The sequence below is a fragment of the Nesoenas mayeri genome (genome assembly GCF_963082525.1).
Source record: "Nesoenas mayeri genome assembly, chromosome: 4".
In the NCBI taxonomy this organism is placed as follows: domain Eukaryota; kingdom Metazoa; phylum Chordata; class Aves; order Columbiformes; family Columbidae; genus Nesoenas; species Nesoenas mayeri.
The window spans coordinates 67,717,436-67,737,804 of record NC_137540.1 but is presented as its reverse complement, the minus strand read 5'-3'; the positions used below and the strand labels follow the sequence as shown (position 1 = coordinate 67,737,804).

The 20,369-nt window shown below is 39.9% G+C and overlaps 1 protein-coding gene across 2 annotated transcripts in view; it reads left to right on the top strand.

The window, feature by feature from the left end:
- The window catches only part of HTT (huntingtin), an 84,779-nt gene extending 68,997 nt beyond the window's left edge, over positions 1-15,782 (top strand). For both annotated transcript variants that reach the window (XM_080343148.1, XM_080343147.1), the window contains exons 57-67: positions 117-199; positions 2,225-2,355; positions 2,540-2,669; positions 3,442-3,597; positions 6,202-6,392; positions 6,964-7,078; positions 7,274-7,487; positions 7,632-7,737; positions 9,102-9,264; positions 9,880-10,040; positions 10,959-15,782. In XM_080343148.1, the coding sequence (XP_080199274.1) occupies positions 117-199; positions 2,225-2,355; positions 2,540-2,669; positions 3,442-3,597; positions 6,202-6,392; positions 6,964-7,078; positions 7,274-7,487; positions 7,632-7,737; positions 9,102-9,264; positions 9,880-10,040; positions 10,959-11,172 (1,664 nt within the window). In that variant the 3' untranslated portion in view covers positions 11,173-15,782. The remainder of the gene's footprint in view (positions 1-116; positions 200-2,224; positions 2,356-2,539; positions 2,670-3,441; positions 3,598-6,201; positions 6,393-6,963; positions 7,079-7,273; positions 7,488-7,631; positions 7,738-9,101; positions 9,265-9,879; positions 10,041-10,958) is intronic.
- Positions 15,783-20,369: the final 4,587 nt, after the last annotated feature.

Genomic DNA, 20,369 nt, shown 5'->3' with positions numbered 1-20,369 from the left:
AAAAAGTGGAAAAGAATTTAGGAATTTATTTGAAAACCAGTTTGCAGAAAATGAAGCCATTTTCACCTCTGCTTTTTAATGCATGTTTTAAAATCTTGTCATCTGTTTTGTTATAGGTGCTCTTATCAGCCATGAAAAACTCCTACTGCAGATCAACACTGAACGAGAAATAGGAGATATGGATTATAAACTGGGACAGGTTTGTTAAACTCTTCACTTTCATTACATTTCTTCCAATTTGTGAAAATTCAGTTGAGATGTTACTTGACATTGTTGTGTTAGGTCCGCCTGTGAGCCAGCTCTTGAGTTGTTCTATTCTGCGTTGCGTCTTAAAGAGCCTTTGTAGCTTCCAGTTTGAGTACTAGATTTTAATTTGCTTTTGCATGCTTGTAGTAGTTCTTAGGAAATGAAAAATCACTGGACATAGAATAAGCAATGTTGTTTTGATTTTAAATAAACCCATTGTAGGGACATAAATTTCACTGGATGATGTTAGCTGGAAAATTAGCACTACATACAGTGAATAAGAACATAGTTATTCAGTTATTTATCTCCTTGAAATATTAGCCTTTACATAAAGTTACTTATAAGTTTTAAATGTATTATTTCACTGTTTGAATTGTATGCATTAATGAAAAAAATATAAATACTAAACTCAGATGACATTTTTCTTGCAGAATCTTTTGCATAGGAAAGACTAAACAACTACTTGTCCGTCTCTAGGAGTGTGTATTATCTCTTGAGATTCTAAATGGCTTGAATATTCAGTGATTTGCAGGTTTACAGGAGCCACACTTTATTTACATAACCTGTTAACTCTGTAATAATACTAGGCATTAGACATCTTGCTTGAAAAATACTGTGTGTATACTTTTGCCTAACACGAAAAATAATTCTATGTAAGCGTGAATACTTGTCTAAAAAAGTCTTGAGCTAGGTAGGTAAAGTAGCAGAAAATTTAATATCTGTATTGAAACACACAGGAAGTGCTGATTCTCTTTTGGAATCTTTAGACAGATAATTTATGGAATGTCATCAGCGTGTCTTATTGTTCTGAGACTTTAATTTTATAAAGAAAACTTAAAGAAGAACTATGAAGTTTTCTTTTTTGTAGGTAACTGCTTATCTAGCCAGTGTCAAAGTAACCAAAATCGTAGTCTCATCTGATTACAGAATCACAGGATGTTAGGGATTGGAAGGGACCTGAAAGCTCCTCCAGTCCAATCCCCCTGCTGGAGCAGGAACACCCAGATGAGGTTACACAGGAAGGCGTCCAGGCACGTTTGAATGTCTCCAGAGTAGGAGACTCCACAGCCTCCTTGGGCAGCCTGTTCCAGTGTCTGTCACCCTCACTGAGAAGAAGTTTCATCTCAAATTTAAGTGGAACCTCTTGTGTTCCAGTTTGAACCCATTACCCCGTGTCCTATAGTTGGTTGTCACCGAGAAGAGCCTGGCTCCATCCTCGTGACACTCACCCTTTATATATTTGTAAACATTAGTGTGGTCACCCCTCAGTCTCCTCCTCTCCAAGGTAGACAGCCCCAGGTCCCTCAGCCTTTCCTCATAAGGCAGATGCTCCACTCCCTTCATCATCTTTGTTGCCCTATGCTGGACTCTCTCCAGCAGTTCCCTGTCCTGCTGGAACTGAGGGGCCCAGAACTGGACACAATATTCCAGATGTGGTCTCACCAGGGCAGAGTAAGGAAGGAGAACCTCTCTAACCTACTGACCACCCCTTTCAGAAGAAAGGTTACTATATCAGATATGCTGAGTTATGGTTTAAGAAGAATTAGGAATGTGTTTTCTGTTGAACTGCAGTTGTTCCAGTTCTTTCTGAATTACTTTATTACATGATGTCAATTGTAAATATTTGTACTTCTCTTTCGATTTTAACTCTGCTATGATCTGGGGATGATGCAGGCATGTTGTTAGTGTGTGCTTACAGGTTATATGTGCTGTACTAAGCACATGGTGCTGCTGGTTTTGCTGTGCCATGCAGCTTAAAGTGGGTTGAAAAAGGTTTAAAAAAATTAAGGATAAAAAAATACTGAAAAATCGAGTGACGTGCAGTTCATGTAAATGTTATTTAAGGCTGTGGTGTGTTGCCTGTCATTTAAATAAAAAATGTATTGGACTTGTAATATTGTAATATTTTCTAATCTGACTACAGGGGTGCTAAATGTTGTGCTTCTTTTCTATTTGATTTTTTTTTTCATGTTGCAAGGTCTCTATACACTCCATATGGTTAGGAAATAACATCACTCCACTGAGAGAAGAAGAGTGGGGTGAGGATGAGGAAGATGAGAATGACGTCCCTGCTCCTTCCTCACCACCAACCTCTCCTATTAACACCAGGTGTGTCTTATTTTTCCTTTCCTCTCCTTTGACTTAGCAATAAGCTTTTATCTCTTTATGCTGAGTTCAATAAACTGGCTTTATGAATTGGACACTGGTAAATAATTCTGTTGTTATTTCAAATCAAGCATTTTACCAGGGCTGAAGAACAGACACTTTAACATTTGCTTGTTGTGCCTTGCAGGAAACACCGGGCTGGTGTAGATATACATTCTTGTTCTCAGTTTTTGCTGGAGCTGTATAGTCAGTGGATATTACCATCGAACCCTAGCAAGAGAACACCTGTCATTTTGATTAGCGAAGTTGTGCGATCAGTAAGTCTAAGCTGTTTTTCAGGGTCATAATTGAGTTTATGTTACCAAATGTTCGGAGCTAAGCAGCATTTGTAAAGCATCTTTCAATATGTGGGAAACACTGATTTTTCTTGGCAGTGCTATTATATGGGCAGTGCAGAAATATAACTTGAGCAGCTATAACATTATACTATTTTAAAATATGTAAGTATCTGAATTGCATATTCTGCTACTATGTTACAAAAGCATTATTGTCACTTAATGATAGTCAGTATTTTACTTGACTACTTGCTAAAAGTTGGTTTCAGGCTTTGCTTATCCTACCTCTTTTTAAGGAAGTGGAACAGTGTGTTAGAGCATTAAAATGACGAAGTGTAGAAGTAAAACTAAAGAACACAAGTGTGGAATTTGTCTTGATAGCCATTATTCACTCTCACAGAAGACTTTAAATGAAACTATCCTTGCAAGTCAGTAGGTCTTGTGTGTTGTGGGATGGTTTAGTGCATTGTGAATAGAGACATTTGTTCATTTTCCAGAATTACTTACTATAGTGGGTTTGGCTTTTTAAACCTTTTGGAAAAAAAGAACAATTAGGAGCAAACTCTTACCTGAGAGGAATGCTGGAGTTAATTCCGGACAAGTTAACAATAGTTATTTTAGCTTCTTGAGTTAATGTTTACACATTTAATAGTTCGATTGAGTAATCTTCTGCTGGCAATTGTAACAGAGGGAGAGTCAATTTTTGGCTGTCTGCTAATGGACTTTTTGCTATTCAATTTTAATTTGTGTACAGCTTCTGGCAGTATCAGACTTATTTACAGAAAGGAATCAGTTTGAGATGATGTATACAACATTGACAGAATTGCGAAAGGTGCATCCATCAGAAGATGAGATTCTTGTACAGTATTTGATACCAGCCACTTGTAAAGCTGCTGCTGTTCTCGGAATGGTAAGAAATTCTCATGGAATTTTATTGCAAATTCATGAGTGTCTAGGTTAACTCATCCTTAGCTTCTGCTGCAAGATCTGATGTCTTTGGTAACAGTGGTTTGTCTCTAAAAAAATCCCTTAGCTGATTTGGCTATAAGAAGTGATAGAATATATATTCTGGGTTTTCAGAGGTTGCAAACATTATCTCCAGTTGCCACATATTAAAACTAAAAGGTTGTTTGGATTGATTATTTTTTTTGAGGTTTGAGATTAATTTAATGTACTTTTTGATTTATCTTACTCAGTGGAGTGTTACCTTTGCCCTGGACTCATTTGTTATATTTCAGGCAGAAATGACAACTGTGAAACAGCTATTTCTAGGTTTGTCCTACAGGTGAATGGCTGTAATCTCGTGACAGACTGACACAGTGCATATGATAAATGCGTAGCGTTGTTAGTCAGGTATCCCTTTTCTTTCCCTCACTTTTCACTTTCTTCTAACACATCGTTCTGTTTTTACAGAAAGAACATTATTAATGCAAATTGTTTAATGAAATGTATTGCTGTTGTTAAATCTGTAGACCAGACAGCAGTCGTATTTTCCAATGGAGATGTCAGATTGGGATTATTTAGGAAAAAAATTACCAATTATTTTGAAAGAAGTTAGTATTTCTAGAAATTCTCTATGAGACCAATATAAAACTATAAGGATAACAGTGATAAGAAAAGTTTTGGAAGACTTTTGGGGTGTGGTTTTCAGTAGCTATTATAGCAGCAACTGTGCAGGAAAAGGCTGTGAAAGTGATGCCAAACACGCAGAAGCAGTTTTGGAGATCAGATTGTTCTGACTAGGCTGTAATTTCCCACTCAGTGAACTAATAACACCTTCTCAGAAGCAAAGAGCTGAATATAACAGGTTAGTGGAAGGGGAAAAAAAAAGTTGATTCCATCAAGAGTTGCTTGTTGTCCTGTGCTCAGTTATGTAGAAAATCCACTTAAAAAGAGTAACTAAAGAGCACACACTGTAAAACTGACCTGTATCTTAAATACTTAATGAATAGAGACAAAGTAAAATAAATTACTTCTACTAAATATTTAAAATAGATTGTAAGAAAAAAAGACTTCTCAAATCTAACATTTTAGAATAGATTTTGCATATTCCAATACATGTTTGTACTTGGATGACAAGGAGTGAAGTATCTGGTACCAGCTTGACGTTTGAAGACTATACATAGAATCATTTAGGTTGGAAAAGACTCTTAAGACCATAGAGTCCAACCATTAACCTAGCACTGCCAAGTCCACCACAAAACCATGTCCCTAAGTGTCACACCTACACATTTTTTAAACACCTCTAGGAATGGTGACTCCACCACTTCCCTGGGCAGCCTGTTCTAGTGCCTGACAACCCTTTCTGTAAAGAAATTTTTCCTAATATCCAATCTGAACCTTACCTGGTGTAACTTGAGGCCATTTCCTCTTGTCCTGTCAGTTGCTACTTGAGAGAAGAGACCAACACCCTCCATCTCCCTTCAGGCAGTTGCAGACAGCAGTCAGGTCTCCCCTCAGCCTCCTTTTCTCCAGGCTGAACAGCCCCAGTTCCCTCAGCCGCTCCTCATTACACTTGTGCTCCAGGCCCCTCACCAGCTTTGTTGCCCTTCTCTGAACTCTCCAGCACTTCAGTGTCTTTCCTGTAGTGAGGGGCCCAAAACTGAACACAGGAGTCGAGGTGGGGCCTCACCAGTGCTGAGTACAGGAGCACAATCACTTTTCTAGTCATGCTGGCCACACTATTCCTGATACAAGCCAGGATGCTGTTGGCCTTTCTGGCCACCTGGGCACACTGCTGGCTCATGTTCAGCCGGCTGTCAGTCAACACCCCCAGATCCTTTTCACCCAGGCACTTTTCAGCCACTCTTCCCCAAGCCTGTAGTGCTGCCTGGGGTTGTTGTGACCCAAGCACAGGACCTGGCACCTCATACCATTGGCTTCAGCCCAACAATCCAGCTGGTCCAGATCCCTCTGTATGGCCTTCCTACCATCCAGCAGGTCAACACTCACCCAACTTGGTGTTGTCTGCAAACTTACTGAGGGTGCACTTGGTTCCCTTGTCTAGATCGTGGCAGTGATGGAGAGAAGGATGTGTAGGTCTGAGTGCCAGCGGTCTCAGAGAACAAATGTTGTTCTGTGAGTTGAATAAATGGCAGAGTATTCTTTTGGATGCAGATTATAGGCATCTACCAGTCAGTTTCAGACAGAAGCATCCTTTGTGGTGAGCTGGAAGACTAGAAAATCCCAACCATTTGAGTCTTGTGTATAGGATTCTTAATAGCACATACTATTTATTGAACCAATGCTTATCTTGGTTTTTGGGAGCTTTAAATCATGAGAACTTTTTACAGGTAAAACAAAGTAGCATCAGTTTACTAGTTAATGTGCAAGTCATCTCCTGTCTGATTATATTAATCTTGTGACGTTTTATTCAAAGACGTTTTAAGCCAGGCTCTGGTTCATGCCATATTTTCTGCTCTTTAATTTGTTCCAAGTATTTCCCAATGACAGGAGTCACCGGTATTTGAACCGGTGTTGTCTTCTAATGAATATTCTTGTTTGGATTTAATAGGATAAAGCTGTGGCTGAACCAGTAAGTCGACTGCTGGAATCAACCCTAAGAAGCACCCATATGCCAAGTCGGATTGGAGCTCTGCATGGAATTCTCTACATCCTTGAGTGTGACTTGCTTGATGAGACTGCAAAGCAACTTATTCCTATTATCAGCGAGTATCTGCTCTCCAATTTGAGAGGAGTAGCACAGTAAGACTCTTCCCCTCACCCCTCTAAACTGTTGCATGCTTATGTGTGAACAAAAGGGCTCTTCATGGTTTGCTGTTAGTACATTTTAGAGCAGGCTGTTGTATCAAGCAGGTTTTGGCATTTTCATTGTAGTCTCACAAGTGGAGCTTGTCAGCCAATTTTAGGTTTGATTTACAGAAGCAAAAGAATATTTGAGGATGAGAAAACTATTTGATAGCTCAGCTTTTTTGCTCTTTGGTAAATTGTGTTTCCTAACGCTTATTTTTTCTGTCAAAATGCACATTCTTTGAATAGGACTTGTAGGATCAGTAATGAAGTTTATTTCTCCTAAACAAGTCAGGGAATAATAGCTTGTAATTATATTGCTGAAAAATTTTTTGTGTTGCACTGGATTTCCATGATAAGTAGTGCTCTCTTATGCCATCTTGCTGGTACTTTGTGCGATTTTAAATATTGCACAAATTTCATGTGAAAAAATACTTAGTGCTTTTAAGGATTGTTTGTATTGTCTCTATTTGTGACCTGGGCAACTTTGATGTAAGTGACCACAGGTGTTTTTGCTTTTTTACAGTTGTGTGAATATCCATAACCAGCAGCACATCTTGGTAATGTGTGCAGCTGCTTTCTATTTGATAGAGAATTACCCACTTGATGTAGGGCCTGAATTCTCTGCAGGAATTATACAGGTATGTTGTGATGCCTCCAGTCCCAGGTGGCCATGTAACCCGAGTTCTTTAGCGCTGAACTTTATTGTAGCGTGGGTATGCTTTGGGGGTTGGTTTCATTGAGTTTTCTTAATGCGTGGTTCAGTTCCATAGGAGCTGCAGTGGTATGACCTAAATACACCTCAAAAACAGGTAGTTGGCTTTTCTTTATTTCAGATGTGTGGAGTCATGGTGTCTGGAAGTGATGAATCAACGCCATCCATTATTTATCATTGTGTCCTGAGGGGATTAGAACGACTCCTCCTTTCAGAGCAACTTTCTAGGCTGGATAGTGAATCGCTGGTTAAACTGAGTGTTGACAGAGTGAATGTACAGAGCCCTCACAGAGCCATGGCTGCACTTGGATTAATGCTGACTTGCATGTACACAGGTATTGACTTTTTTTAAGCCTTTCATGTGCTGAGCGACTGGCTTACTAACAGTGCTAATTTTCTTCATTTATTTTTGTTACCAAGGACTAAAAAGTCTTATTTTGGCATTCACAGTATATTTGTAACAAATTCTTTTGGTTTAGGAAAGGAAAAAATCAGCCCCAGTCGTACCACAGATGCAAATCCTGCTGCTCCTGACAGTGAGTCTGTGATCGTAGCTATGGAACGAGTGTCTGTCCTTTTTGATAGGTAAGAGGATAAAAAGTGTGATGAGGGAGAGAAATTATTCTGTTTGGCACTGTGTGGTCACTTCCCTATTTGATAGTTCTAATATTTAATTAATGATGTTTCATTGCTTGCCATTGCTTAAAATCAATACTGCTAGTATACACAGTAACACTGATGGAATTGCTGAAGGCAGCACAAATGTGCAGGAATGTAAATGGAAAACAGACATGTCCTAACTGATACTGTGTAGTACAAACCATAATACTTTATAAATGTATTTCCAGCTCCCTTCAGGTCAAACTCTTAAGTGCTTTTCGGGATGCCTTCTGCATAATCAAGGGTATAAATCCAGTTTACAGGAAATAATCTTTCAAACCACCCTAAGAGTTTAAAATCTGTTTCCCCTTCCCCCACCCAAGTGTTGCTCTTTCCAAGGCTGTTAAATCATTGCAGTGGAAGGGTACAGTAAAACTTCTGTATTCGCATGGAACTAATTTCATGGAAATATTTAAAAATATCCCTGTTTTGATCTGACTATCTCAAGCTGTCTTAAGAGAACATAGCATGTTAGATTTTGCACAGTAGTTTGTGGGATAATGGTTTACATTTTTTAAAGTGTTCAGTGGGTTTTCCATAAAACTAGATGAGGGTTTCACTGCTGCACTTGGTGAGAACAGAATTGGAGCAGTGCTTGAGTGCTTCTGAAAGCATCACTCCTAAGAGTCAGTAAAACAATCAGTAATACTACAAGCAGAAAATAACTTCTGCAGGGAATAATCACACAATGGCAGCTTGATCTTGACACATCAACAGATGCAGCCTTTATTAGGAGGATTTTCCAATCAGTGTTAATTAAGTAAAATTGTCTTTAATTTGGAGGAGCTTTTCCCCTCTCTACCGTGCAGGGTGAGTTGCTTCTTCTGTTTGATGTATTGGTCATCCTGGTCTTGAATAAAAAAATATGCAAAGAAGTTATGAGTGGAAATGAGTGTTCTGCTCATAAGTGATATTTTCCCCGATAACTAGGAGTAGTGATCTCCCTGTCCTTTTTTGTTCTTGTTTATTTTTTTCAACATTCCTATTATAAATTTCTTGCCTAGGATGTAATTCCAGAACTTCAGAAAATGTCGAGTATTTAAAAAAAAAAAAGGTGGGGAGGGAGAGAGGACAAGACACCTGTAAAAACTTCTAATAGCTTTGATAGACCTCTTTGGGTAAACTGTGAGAGTAAGATTACATGAAGACTTTGATTCCTCAGCATTGAAGATGCTTTTGCCTATCTACAGATGAAAGTAAAATGTTCTTTCTATTGCTGATTAAACTGGAAAAGAATGAGATGTTTACTGGAATTCAATCATAAAATGTGTTGGTTTCTGTTCTTTCAGGATCAGGAAGGGATTTCCTTTTGAAGCTCGAGTAGTGGCTCGGATCCTTCCACAGTTCCTTGATGACTTTTTCCCCCCGCAAGACGTAATGAACAAAGTTATTGGAGAATTTTTATCCAATCAGCAGCCTTACCCACAATTCATGGCAACGGTAGTTTATAAGGTAGTGTTTATATATATTTTGTTCCTTAAATGTTTCAGAAGACTTCTAAATAACTGACAGCTCAATCAGAGAGGCAAATATCAATTTCCTTAGATCTAATATACCTTTGCAATGATTTAGCTGGAGAGCTAGAATGTTGCCCAGGAGACAAAGCTCACAGTACACTTCAATCACTGATAATGGGCAAAAAAGAGAAAGTTGGAATCCTGTAGCTCAGACTTCTCAGATCTCAAGGAGCCAGCCCAGGTCTTCTGGCCTTGTGAGCTCTGCAGTTAAGCTACTGTGGACTGAGCTGGGCTTCTGGGTATTTTTCTCTTCAGAACCTGCTTACTGGACTCATGCATCACTTGAGAGTGCATGAGGAGCACATTTGATGTATAAAAGTAGAGACATCAGGCAAGTTTTGCATTTGGTGCAGATATCACGAGTCCAGTTGGATCCTGGCTCCTTTGCAGAATCTCTTTGTCTAGGACTTGTGTTCTTTCATTCTTTCAGCTCAGAGCTGCTTGTGAACCTCAGAGCTTTGTAGCTGGGGAGAAGCTGTACAAGAGAAACTAAACTCTTTCCCATGTCTATCTACCGCGTCTTTATTCCTGTCTAAAATATTTTTTGCAGGTATTCCAGACGCTACACAGCACTGGACAGTCCTCAATGGTCCGTGACTGGGTGATGCTCTCACTCTCTAATTTCACACAAAGAACACCCGTGGCAATGGCGATGTGGAGTCTTTCCTGTTTTTTTGTCAGTGCTTCCACCAGTCAATGGATTTCAGCAATGTATCCTAAAAAGACTGAACGTGTGCTATTTCTGGGTAAATATAGTGATTCTGGTAAGCACATTGATAGCCTTGAAGGATAAGAGTACAAGTGTAACACACGCAAAAAAAGCAGATTTACTGCTCTTAGTAGTGGTGTATATCACTTTATGCTATTGGTGTTTCAGATTTGGGGGGAAAAAAGAGAACTTCTAAACAGATAATGAGAATTACGTTACCTAAAACTACTATTTTAAGACCTGTTCCATGTGACTATGCAAGATGATTGGGAAAGTCCTTACTTTGAAGGACTTTTTAAAAGCACCAAATAGCTTTGCCGTGGTCTTTAAAAGCTTTTTTTTTTTTGAAGATAAAATATATTTTAAAAAATGAGAGAGAACAAACTCGTATTAATGAAAATTATACTCTCCATGCAAACTGATTTTGCTAGTGTCCCCCTGGAGGGAAGTGCACTGCAGTAATAGTGGGCTTTGCATCAGCCATAAAAGTTAGAATGGCCAAAAGACATTGATGGTGTCAGTGTTGGGTTTATTTTAAAACTAACAAACAACCCAAACAAATAATTAGAAAAATAACTTTTACATTTCATGACCAGGCAGAAAAGTGGCCATATGTCACATTTGAAACTTCCTAATGACTTTCAGTCTCATCAGAGCTCTTTGGCTGTCAGCTGTGGTGCTGATTGCACTGTTCGCTCTAATGGATCAAGAAAACTCTTGCTAGGTTAAAATGAATTTCTGGGGATAAGAAGTTGTGTGAAGTTAATGAAGAAAAAGGAGTTCTCTAGTAGCAGTTTAATTCCTACATGACAATATTTTGCACCTTAACATTATCGGTGTACTCAAAAATACACCATTTAAAGTGCTATACCAAAAGGTGATACTCTTCTGTCAGATTATGACCTTAACTTATATTTCAGTCTTCCACATATTATCAGCAGAATGGGAAAATCAGAGCAAGTGGATGTTAACATCTTCTGTTTGGTGGCCATAGACTTCTACCGACATCAGATAGATGAAGAATTAGATCGAAGGGCCTTTCAGTCTGTGTTTGAGGTGGTAGCATCTCCAGGAACCCCGTATCATCGCTTACTAAGTTGTTTGCAAAATGTCCACAAGGTCACAGCATGTTGAACATCCTGACGTGTAATAGAACTGCATGACTAGTGTTGGAACCTGATATTGTATTACGGAGAATGGCAAGATCAAGAAAGTATCGGGGTTGCGTTTGTGGTAAATATGGACCTGCCTGTTTTACTTCCAGAATGCATGGACAAGTGCTCTGCAGCACTGGAAATCACCTGAAAAGTCAAGTGTAGTTCTTGTTGCTGTTGATGCCAGGCACCTGTGAGGAGAAATAGATATGTCAGCATTTTTCCAGTGGTGTTTGGGACTAACCTGAGACATATTTGCAAACTAAAATACGAGCAGGTACTACGTACAAGGTAACTGGTATTACTCTTCTTCCTGATGTTCAGCTGAAGCCACTGTGGTGCATCCAGTAAGAAACCGACAGAAACCCTGTTATTGCAAGCTGCAGTCATTACAAAACGTCATAGTTTTATGTACCTGTATATACTGTTGTGTAGTACAGGATAGAAATTATTTCCTAACGTCTCTCCCAAACAAGGAAAAGAAAAAAATGCTTTCATAAGTTACACTTCCAGCATGTAGTTCTTCTCTCTGGACTTTCTGATATCCTGTGGTGTATGTGTTCGTGATATCGGAGATATGGTGCACATACATAACCACACATTTTTCCTTTTTTTCTTCTCAGGATTTAAAATTTGATTACAGTATATCAGTAAAAGAAATTTTAACTTAAATATTTCTATATCATGTACAGTATGTAAAATTGTAAGATGTGTGGTGCATGAGCCGTGCTGTAATTTGAGATGAACACAAGCCACGCTACTGAATGTCTTCACATCTGTATTGTCCTCATTTTCCTTCCTTGTGCTCAAATTCATGTTCCTTTTGGAAATCCATCTTAATGTACAGATTACATCTTGTTGCATCTCACTTTTTCTTAAAGTGCTTTAAAACTGGAATAGAATATGTTGATTAATTTGTCTTCAGAAACCATACTAAGGAGGCATTCTTGTGATCCACTTCACTGTAGCTTCTTTGGAATTCCTTTTTTTTTGAGGCATAACAGTAAAAGAGAGGACTAGTTACTCTGGATCAGCCTTTTCTATACTTAAAAAACTGCTCTTATTTGCTGCACAGCATTTTAAGAGACAAAACGGTGCAAGCTCCCCAGTGGTCAATAACCATTCGACCTTTCCTAGCTGAGCCCACAGAGTCATCAGGATTGAAAGCACTCTCCTTTGAGTAGATTTACGCCAGCAGTGAAGGATGAGAAGGCTGCTCTGGAATACTTTGGCACTGGCTGAGGTGTTAGGTCACACAACCTCTTTTATTACCTGTTTTATACATAATGCTTTAGACACACATGCAGTACGAATACGCATGAATTTTAGGACACTACACAGGGCCAGATTTAGGTTTTACTCGCCACCCAGGGAACCCCATTGATTCCTAAACGTAACATGGAGAAATCCAGCGCAGCATTTGTCTTTAGTTGTATTTGTTATAATTATATAGAAATGACACCTTGGTTCTCAGTCACATCCTATATTTAACCTCTCTTCATTTTCTTATCACTCCCTTTTGGTGACACTTGGAAAAATGAAATAGTGTTGTCAGGAGGAGCATGTAATGTATGTATTTCTGTATATAATGTATATGTTGAGATTATACACATGTGACAACATTTAATGTATACAGATGTGTATATTTGTATTTATTAAACCCATGTATTTAAACTAATTCAAATCTAGACCAAAAATTGTTGCTTCTGCCCATAAATTAATTACAAAGTAATTACCCACTGGTGTCACTTCCTCTATGGCAGACTAAACTGATAGGATGGGCAGCAGAAACAACTGTAGATGTTGCTGTATTTAGCTCTCTACAGATCTTACTATCTAGAGCAATTATATCTGCCCTTAGTTGGGTTTCTCTTCTTCCTTGGGCCACAGCACTGTGGTGATTTTTAAAAGAAACTGAACAGGAGTTCAGAAGTTTAATAAAATAGACACTGTTTGAAAATTTTGAGTTCTGTTGGAAATTATCTTAATTCTGATACGAGACTAATTCAAGGCAGTGAGACATAATGCCCTTTGCTTTCATTAAGGGTAGTATAGATCACTTTTCCCTTTTGTAACCACCAGTAATCGTTTTGTACTGTAAACCCACACTTCAGTCAGTTTTTGTATGATATACAGTTTAAGTGAAGATATTTTTGTAAGCTATTTTCCAAAATTTAAAATAGTTTTTAATATATTTTTTAGGCATCAGGTTAGTCATATTCTCACCATATAACCGTATATGTTGTGTTACGAACTGTTAAATTCATCATTTTAAGCTCCTCATGATTAACACAGAATAGCTGGTTACTTTACCTTGGGATAACGGGAGCTAGCCCCTTTCTGAACCTTCCCAAACCCATTTTGGGACTTGCCATAGAATCTTTCCAACCAGGGAAGGAATACACTGAAAAACATGGGGTGTGACAGACCCCTTTCTCTCAAACACCCCTTTCTGGCCTTCGAGCAAATATTTGCATTCCCCCATTTCTAGTCAAGCTGTAGAGCTGCTGCAGTCAGTTCCAACCTCACACGGATTCTCCGGTAGCATAACTCCCTCTGTTTTAACTCTCTTGGAGATATGTCGGAGCATACCTCCTGTGTCCTAAGTGTCTGAAGAACCTCCTCTTAGGAAATTCTCAACGACCTGAAGGGAATGTAACTTAAGGGTCTTCCTAGTGTAGAAACACACACCGGCAGTGCTTCAAATCCAACATTACACCTGCAGCACGCTTCCCAGGTACACTTTCCCCACCCTCACTTCTTCAGGATTCAAACCATACGTGAAATTACTCCTGCCTGCTTCTCATGACTAGAGCCAAGAGGTGCGGGATGGGGACAGTAACAGCAAAACAATGGCTACTAAGAAATACCAAGATTTAAAGAGAAGTAAAAACATCACTTGTGCCTTGGGATTAACTTAAGGCCCAGAATGGTTTTAACTTGCTGTAGGCAGCTAATTCTGAAAATCAGGCTCTTCAGTTTATCATTGAGAAGAGAGTAGAAATGTGTTTGGGCTTACATTTGGTGTCCTGGCCGAGCAAAGCAAGCCGTGTTTTTAATGTGCTCTGTGGTGGAGCTGGCTTCCTTACGGCCTTACGAGATTAGAGGTACGGCATGATTGGGAGCATAGTTAAGACAGATTAATGTTTAAAACTTCATTTGCAGTTCAGTTGTCAAAGAACCCACTTAACTGAATCTCTAACGTGGCCCTCCTTGCTAGCCAACATTTTATAAATAGTTCTTGGGCCAGCTACCCACTCGCCTGTTAAATAAAGTTTGGTTGCGTTTTGTTTCAGTTTGTCACCTCCTTTACACCCAGCGCAGTAGTTGTTATTTGCAGAATTCAAAGTGTTTTCTTTACTTTTTATGCTCTTTGCTAGTTGAAATTGAATGTGAGTTTATCTAAATCTTCTCTACAGCCTATATACTCAGCTGTCGCTTCTTGCCTAAAGCATCTAGCGAATGATTGTGCATCACTTTTGCTTTGGTAGGACTGCATTCTTAGCACCAAGACATCGCTTGTTCCTCGACCACCAGCAGCATTCCTAAAGCACTCAGTAATGAATGAACAGATTGAGATCAAAGAGGGGAACAAGTGGAACCTTCTGGGTTAAAAGTAATTTGGTGATATTTAGTAGATTTGCCTTAAGAGCATTCTGTCTCGCCATTCTCCTCTTAACTTTGTATAGCAGATAAGGAGGTTGTGTCAAAAACACTGCAAAGACAGTTCTCCAAGAGCAGCAGACCTGGTTTGTCTTAACATTTGGTGGAGCTGTCACGGCTAAGAATTTATGCTTCCTAAATAAGAGAAATTTTGGGGTATAACGAGCAATAAATAGAGCAATAAGCAGTTTAATTAAATTGGGTCATTCAGGATCTTACCCGGTGGTTGAAGGGCTTAGGGCAGGAGAAAAGGGGGAACTGATTCAAGTCTATTCATTGCATAAAGCAGAATTTTTCCAAGTACAATCCAAACTAAACTTTCTACTGAAGGTAGAAATCAACTGACAATGGTAGGTGCTTTGCTCTTTTACTTCTATAATAATTGTGGTTATAAGGATACAACTGATGAACATTGTAAGAGAGCAAAGTGCTTTGGTAGTTTTTAGGTAGTTTATTTTCAAGTGAAACAAGCTGCTGTAAGGACTAGAGTAAAAAATTTGGGGGAAGTCCAATATTCTAATTATAATAATACCTAATATTGAGATTTCAGGTGACCTCTGTGCATGCTGCCTTAAACATCAGTTGAAAAATCTTGGGAGTCGCACAGTCACGCCCAGGAGAGCTTCTGTCGTGCGTCAGGTTTTAGCTGCGTTCGAGTCAACGGGGTGTAAAAGCTGCAGAGCATTTGTGAAGCATGTGCTGCTTTTTGTCGTGTGCGTTTTGTGTGAGCTCCTCGTTCCCATCCGTCCGTGTGCACACACCAGATCAGCCTGAGGAAGGGTGAGGTAAACCCGCCGTGTCTTGTAGGGTTGGAGGGCGATGATGAGCAACAGCTTGGAGCCCCAGCCCCCAGAGCTGTTGTACTCAAAGGAAAGCATATGATTTTAGATGTATGTTTAAGTTAAAAATGCTGAAAATACTGCACATTGAAACTTAAAGAGAAAATAAAATATAACTATTACTGTAAGTGATTTTTCTGTTTTTTTTAAAAAATGGTCTTGATGCATTCTTGCTATAGGTTTTTCCCTGGTATCTCCCCTCAGCAACTATCAAATATGGAGTATTGAAAAAATATACATGAATACTTGCACTCTGTAGATGTGGGTATGTGTCACAATCACAGCGCTGTTTGCACAAGCAAGCATCACCATTGAACTTTTAATTGTATCTAGTAGTCATGTTCGCCAAAACTTCTCTAAGATTCTAGCTGAGCTCAGAAAACACCCAATTTCAGTGTCCAGCTGTATTTGTGAATGAGTCTGTATTTATCTGCAGCAGTCCTGTGGGGTGGGGGATAATGTTACACAGGAGAAGAAATGGTTTAACTTGCCTAAGCTTGGTTTCCCAGCTGTTAGTCTCGCATCTTAAAAGCCATTTCTGGGTGGTCCCGCTGCTGAACGCTGGAGGATCTGCAGGACTCGGCTGCTCAGACGGCTTGTTTTGATTAACTTTGCAGCGCTCGGCTGTTCCCTGGAAATTCTGGAAGAAGCTTTGAAGCTCAATGTACAAAGCACATGCTGGTTGCATTCTCAGTCAAACTAATTTCTTTTTTTACGTATTGTTTTTCCTTGTAAGTGTTAATAGCAAATGATGAGCCGCTCTTGTCACCTTTTAGTACAGCCGTGGAGCCAGGGAACAGAACTGTGCTGTGGGAAGATTTTGTTTGAGTAATAAACTCGTCATATTTTTGTCACGCAGAGAAGAATACCCATTGCGTTTTTGAAACATTATCCCTGAGGATGAATTGCCGGGCACGGGGAGATTAAACATTGCGCTTAGAATAGAGCTTTTTAACTTACTGTAACTTTTCTGCTTTCCCCACTGCCTCTCCTGCCCCATACAGGTGGTGGTTTATTTCATTTTAGTCAGTGCAGCTGGAAGAATGTTGCAGAAATTGCTTCAGAATTGGCTTCGCTCCACCTCAGTTAGGAGACAAAAAGCTTTGATTGCTTGTAGAATTATACTGTAATTATAAGTTTTGCATAACTGTTTGAAGAGATGAAAAGATTTGTAACTTGTACGTTTGTTAAAAAGTTGGAAGCAGGAACATGCAGAAGTTTATATAGTGTATATAGAATGAAGTCTCCTGAGCCAAACCTCCTGCTCTTCTCTTGCAGTCGTAATTCTGCCATAATTTTGTTTCTGTTCTTTCCCATGGCACATAGATCCAAGTATGGCAGAGTAATCATCACCCCAGGTGCTGTTTTCATATCCTTCAAACTGCAAATGTCATGGGTAGATTTTGATCGAGTGCAACCTGATTGTTTTACCTCATTATTTACATTTTGGAGTTCTTGCAGCCAGGCTGCAGCGTTTGGGCTCCGAGCAAAATGCATCCCAGAGGGCTGGCTCTGACCGTGGCCCACATGCCTACAGAGCTGCGAGCCAGCTCCAGTCAGGCCACGTGAATGGCAGGTTTTAGCTAATCTAGCTCATCTGGAATCACGTGTGCTTTAAAACTTCAAGTCAGCATTTCCCAAACTTGAAATAACATCCCCAGATGAGATTTGAAATACATCTTCTCTACGTTTCTTCCCTTGAGGAACAAGCTTTAAGTGTGTTTTCATTGCGATCTTGCAGCTAAATGGCTCCAGAACTGAATGTTGTGTCTTGTCATCCAGGGGCACTGCAAGTGTAAAGCTTGCGAACTCAGCTTTTCTTGGTGTGTCATGTTAATGTTCACGTTTCAAATGCCATCTTTGCTGTTTGATTTAACATCTATGAAAATAACAGAATTCATCTTTTAACTTCTGTTACAGGCAAGTTTGGGCAGGTACTCCTTTAATTATACTTTGTTCATACTCATTTTCCTTTGCCTTCGTAACTGCTTCAAACTAATGCTGTTTTAAATGAACACTGGAGGAGAGCTGGGAGGTATTTTTAAGAGCTTTCGAGGCATCTGATCCTTGTATCTCTTGGTAATGTGGCATAAGATCATTCCTTCTCTTGCTCTCTTTCCTCCACCCTGACCCCTGGTATAGATATTTACATGGCTAATGCTTGAAAATAAAACTTCTACATCATCAATAGACTTGTGTGTGACTACGTAACTGAAGATAAGACTGAGTGACCCAAGGTACCTGGAGTTTATGAATGAACTGTGGGTCCTGAGGAAGTGAATCTTAGGAAGGGGATTTAATAAATATGCAACTTTTTAATACTCAGTGTAGTAATCTAGGAAGGATGTTCAGATGTTCATCTTCATCAGTACCCAAATCAAAGGCTTTCACAAAGGATACTTCTACCTGTTGCTTTGCTTCCTTAATGCCTTTGTGGTTCTACCTGTGCTCACTTAAGCAGCATATTTAAATACTACAGAGTTACTTAAATGTGAGCTTGTGAGTAATACCTGTTTACATTGCAGTGTGATCTGATGATATTAACAAATGTGAGAAACATGATCTGACAGCTGGGAAACCTGCAGGCAGCACTAACGGTAAATGTGAAAGGAACCTGCTGCTTCAGAAGACATCTGGGACCAAGTTACATTATCAATGGTAAAACAGAGGCTTGGATTGTGCTGACACGTTAATTTTCCAGTTCTGCCACTGGCCTGTGGGGTTTGAGAGTGTCACTGTGTGGGAAAAATACAGCAAACTTGGTTTGATTCACATTGAGTTGTCTCAGATGACTGGATTGAACAAAAAAATTTCATGAAATATAACAAGAGCAAGTATAGAGTCCTGCATCTGGGCAGGAACAACCCCAGGTTCCAGTATAAGTTGGGGAGTGACCTATTAGAGAGCAGCATAGGGGAAAGGGACCTGTGGGTCCTGGTGGACAGCAGGATGACCATGAGCCAGCACTGTGCCCTTGTGGCCAGGAAGGCCAATGGCATCCTGGGGTGTATTAGAAGGGGGGTGGTTAGTAGGTCAGAGAGGTTCTCCTGCCTCTCTACTCTGCCCTGGTGAGACCACACCTGGAATAATGTGTCCAGTTCTGGGCCCCTCAGTTCCAGAAGGACAGGGAACTGCTGGAGAGGGTCCAGTGCAGGGCGACAAAGATGATTAAGGGAGTGGAGCGTCTCACTTATAAGGAAAGACTGAGGGAGCTGGGTCTCTTTAGTTTGGAGAAGAGGAGACTGAGGGGTGACCTCATTAATGTTTACAAATATATAAAGGGTGAGTGTCACAAGGATGGAGCCAGGCTCTTCTCGGTGACAAGGGGCAATGGGTACAAACTGGAACACAGGAGGTTCTGCTTAAATATGAGATGAAACTTCTTCTCAGTGAGGGTGACAGACACTGGAACAGGCTGCCCAGGGAGGTTGTGGAGTCTCCTACTCTGGAGACATTCAAACTCGCCTGGACACCTTCCTGTGTAACCTCATCCGGGTGTTCCTGCTCCGGCAGGGGGATTGGACTGGATGAGCTTTCGAGGTCCCTTCCAATCCCTGACATTCTGTGATTCTGTGAAATCTGTTTGTTAGATCCATAAAAATCCAAACTTCATACTATACATTTGAAATTAATGATGAATTTATTGGTGATGATGGAGTGTGATAAGAAGTCATGTTGAGTTGTTACGTTGCACCTGAAAAGATTGCTAGACCATAGGTACTGATGAAAATAGAGGAACTCCATTTGTTGCAGTGAGATTTACAGTGTTTAAAGTTACTTTGCATTTTTGCTGATGGGTTAAATATAATCAAAGTGTTTATTAATTATTAACTTCTTAGTGAGGTCTGGCTCTCCTTTGCTTACGCTGCTTTGTTCTCAGTTTGACTTCATTAACTCTAAGAAACATAAATGCCAGTCCCAAATTCATGGTGATTAATCTGCATTGTTCTCTGTAGCCTGATTACATGCAAAAAAATCTCGGAACAGGAAAGCAGATTTGATTATTTCATGTGTACTCAGTTATGCTTTACTGGCTATAAAATCTAATGTAGACAGAATAACTGTGGAAGCTCAGTGCCACAAATGATAATTTACCCCTAAATGACATATTTCGAAGAGAGTTTCTAAGCCTGTCATGAAAGGTGGGCATACATTCAAGAGAAAATGATCAAGACTTGACATTGTAGCAGGACTCAGAATGAGGCAGCGATGAGGGTTCTCAGATATGTGTTTTGTTCTTGGTCTTGTTTTTTTCTTGTGTTTTTCCGCTCTAAAGCTCCAGGACACGATGCGGTGGGCAACGATCGGATCTGTGCAGCAGCCCCGTGTGTGCAGTATGTGAGTAAAGGACCTTTTTGTCTGCTGGTGGCCAGTTATGGACAAAGTATCCCACCCCCAAGCCATGGGATGGGTCATTGCTGGCTGTTCCGTATCATTACTTTTTGTTGTGCAGCCTTCACGTGGATATGTATGGACAAGGCGGCTTGTGGACCTTGAAGATGATCCCTTCTCCCATGAGACCAAACAGCTGTGATGCACCCAAGGACAGAGAGGCACCTGTGACACTTCCAGCGACATCGTAGGACAGAGCCAGGCTGGTGGGTTCTGGGACAAAAGGGTCTGAGAGCCTTGGAGCTGCAGAGAGAGCAGGAACTGGCTTCATATAATGCACCTG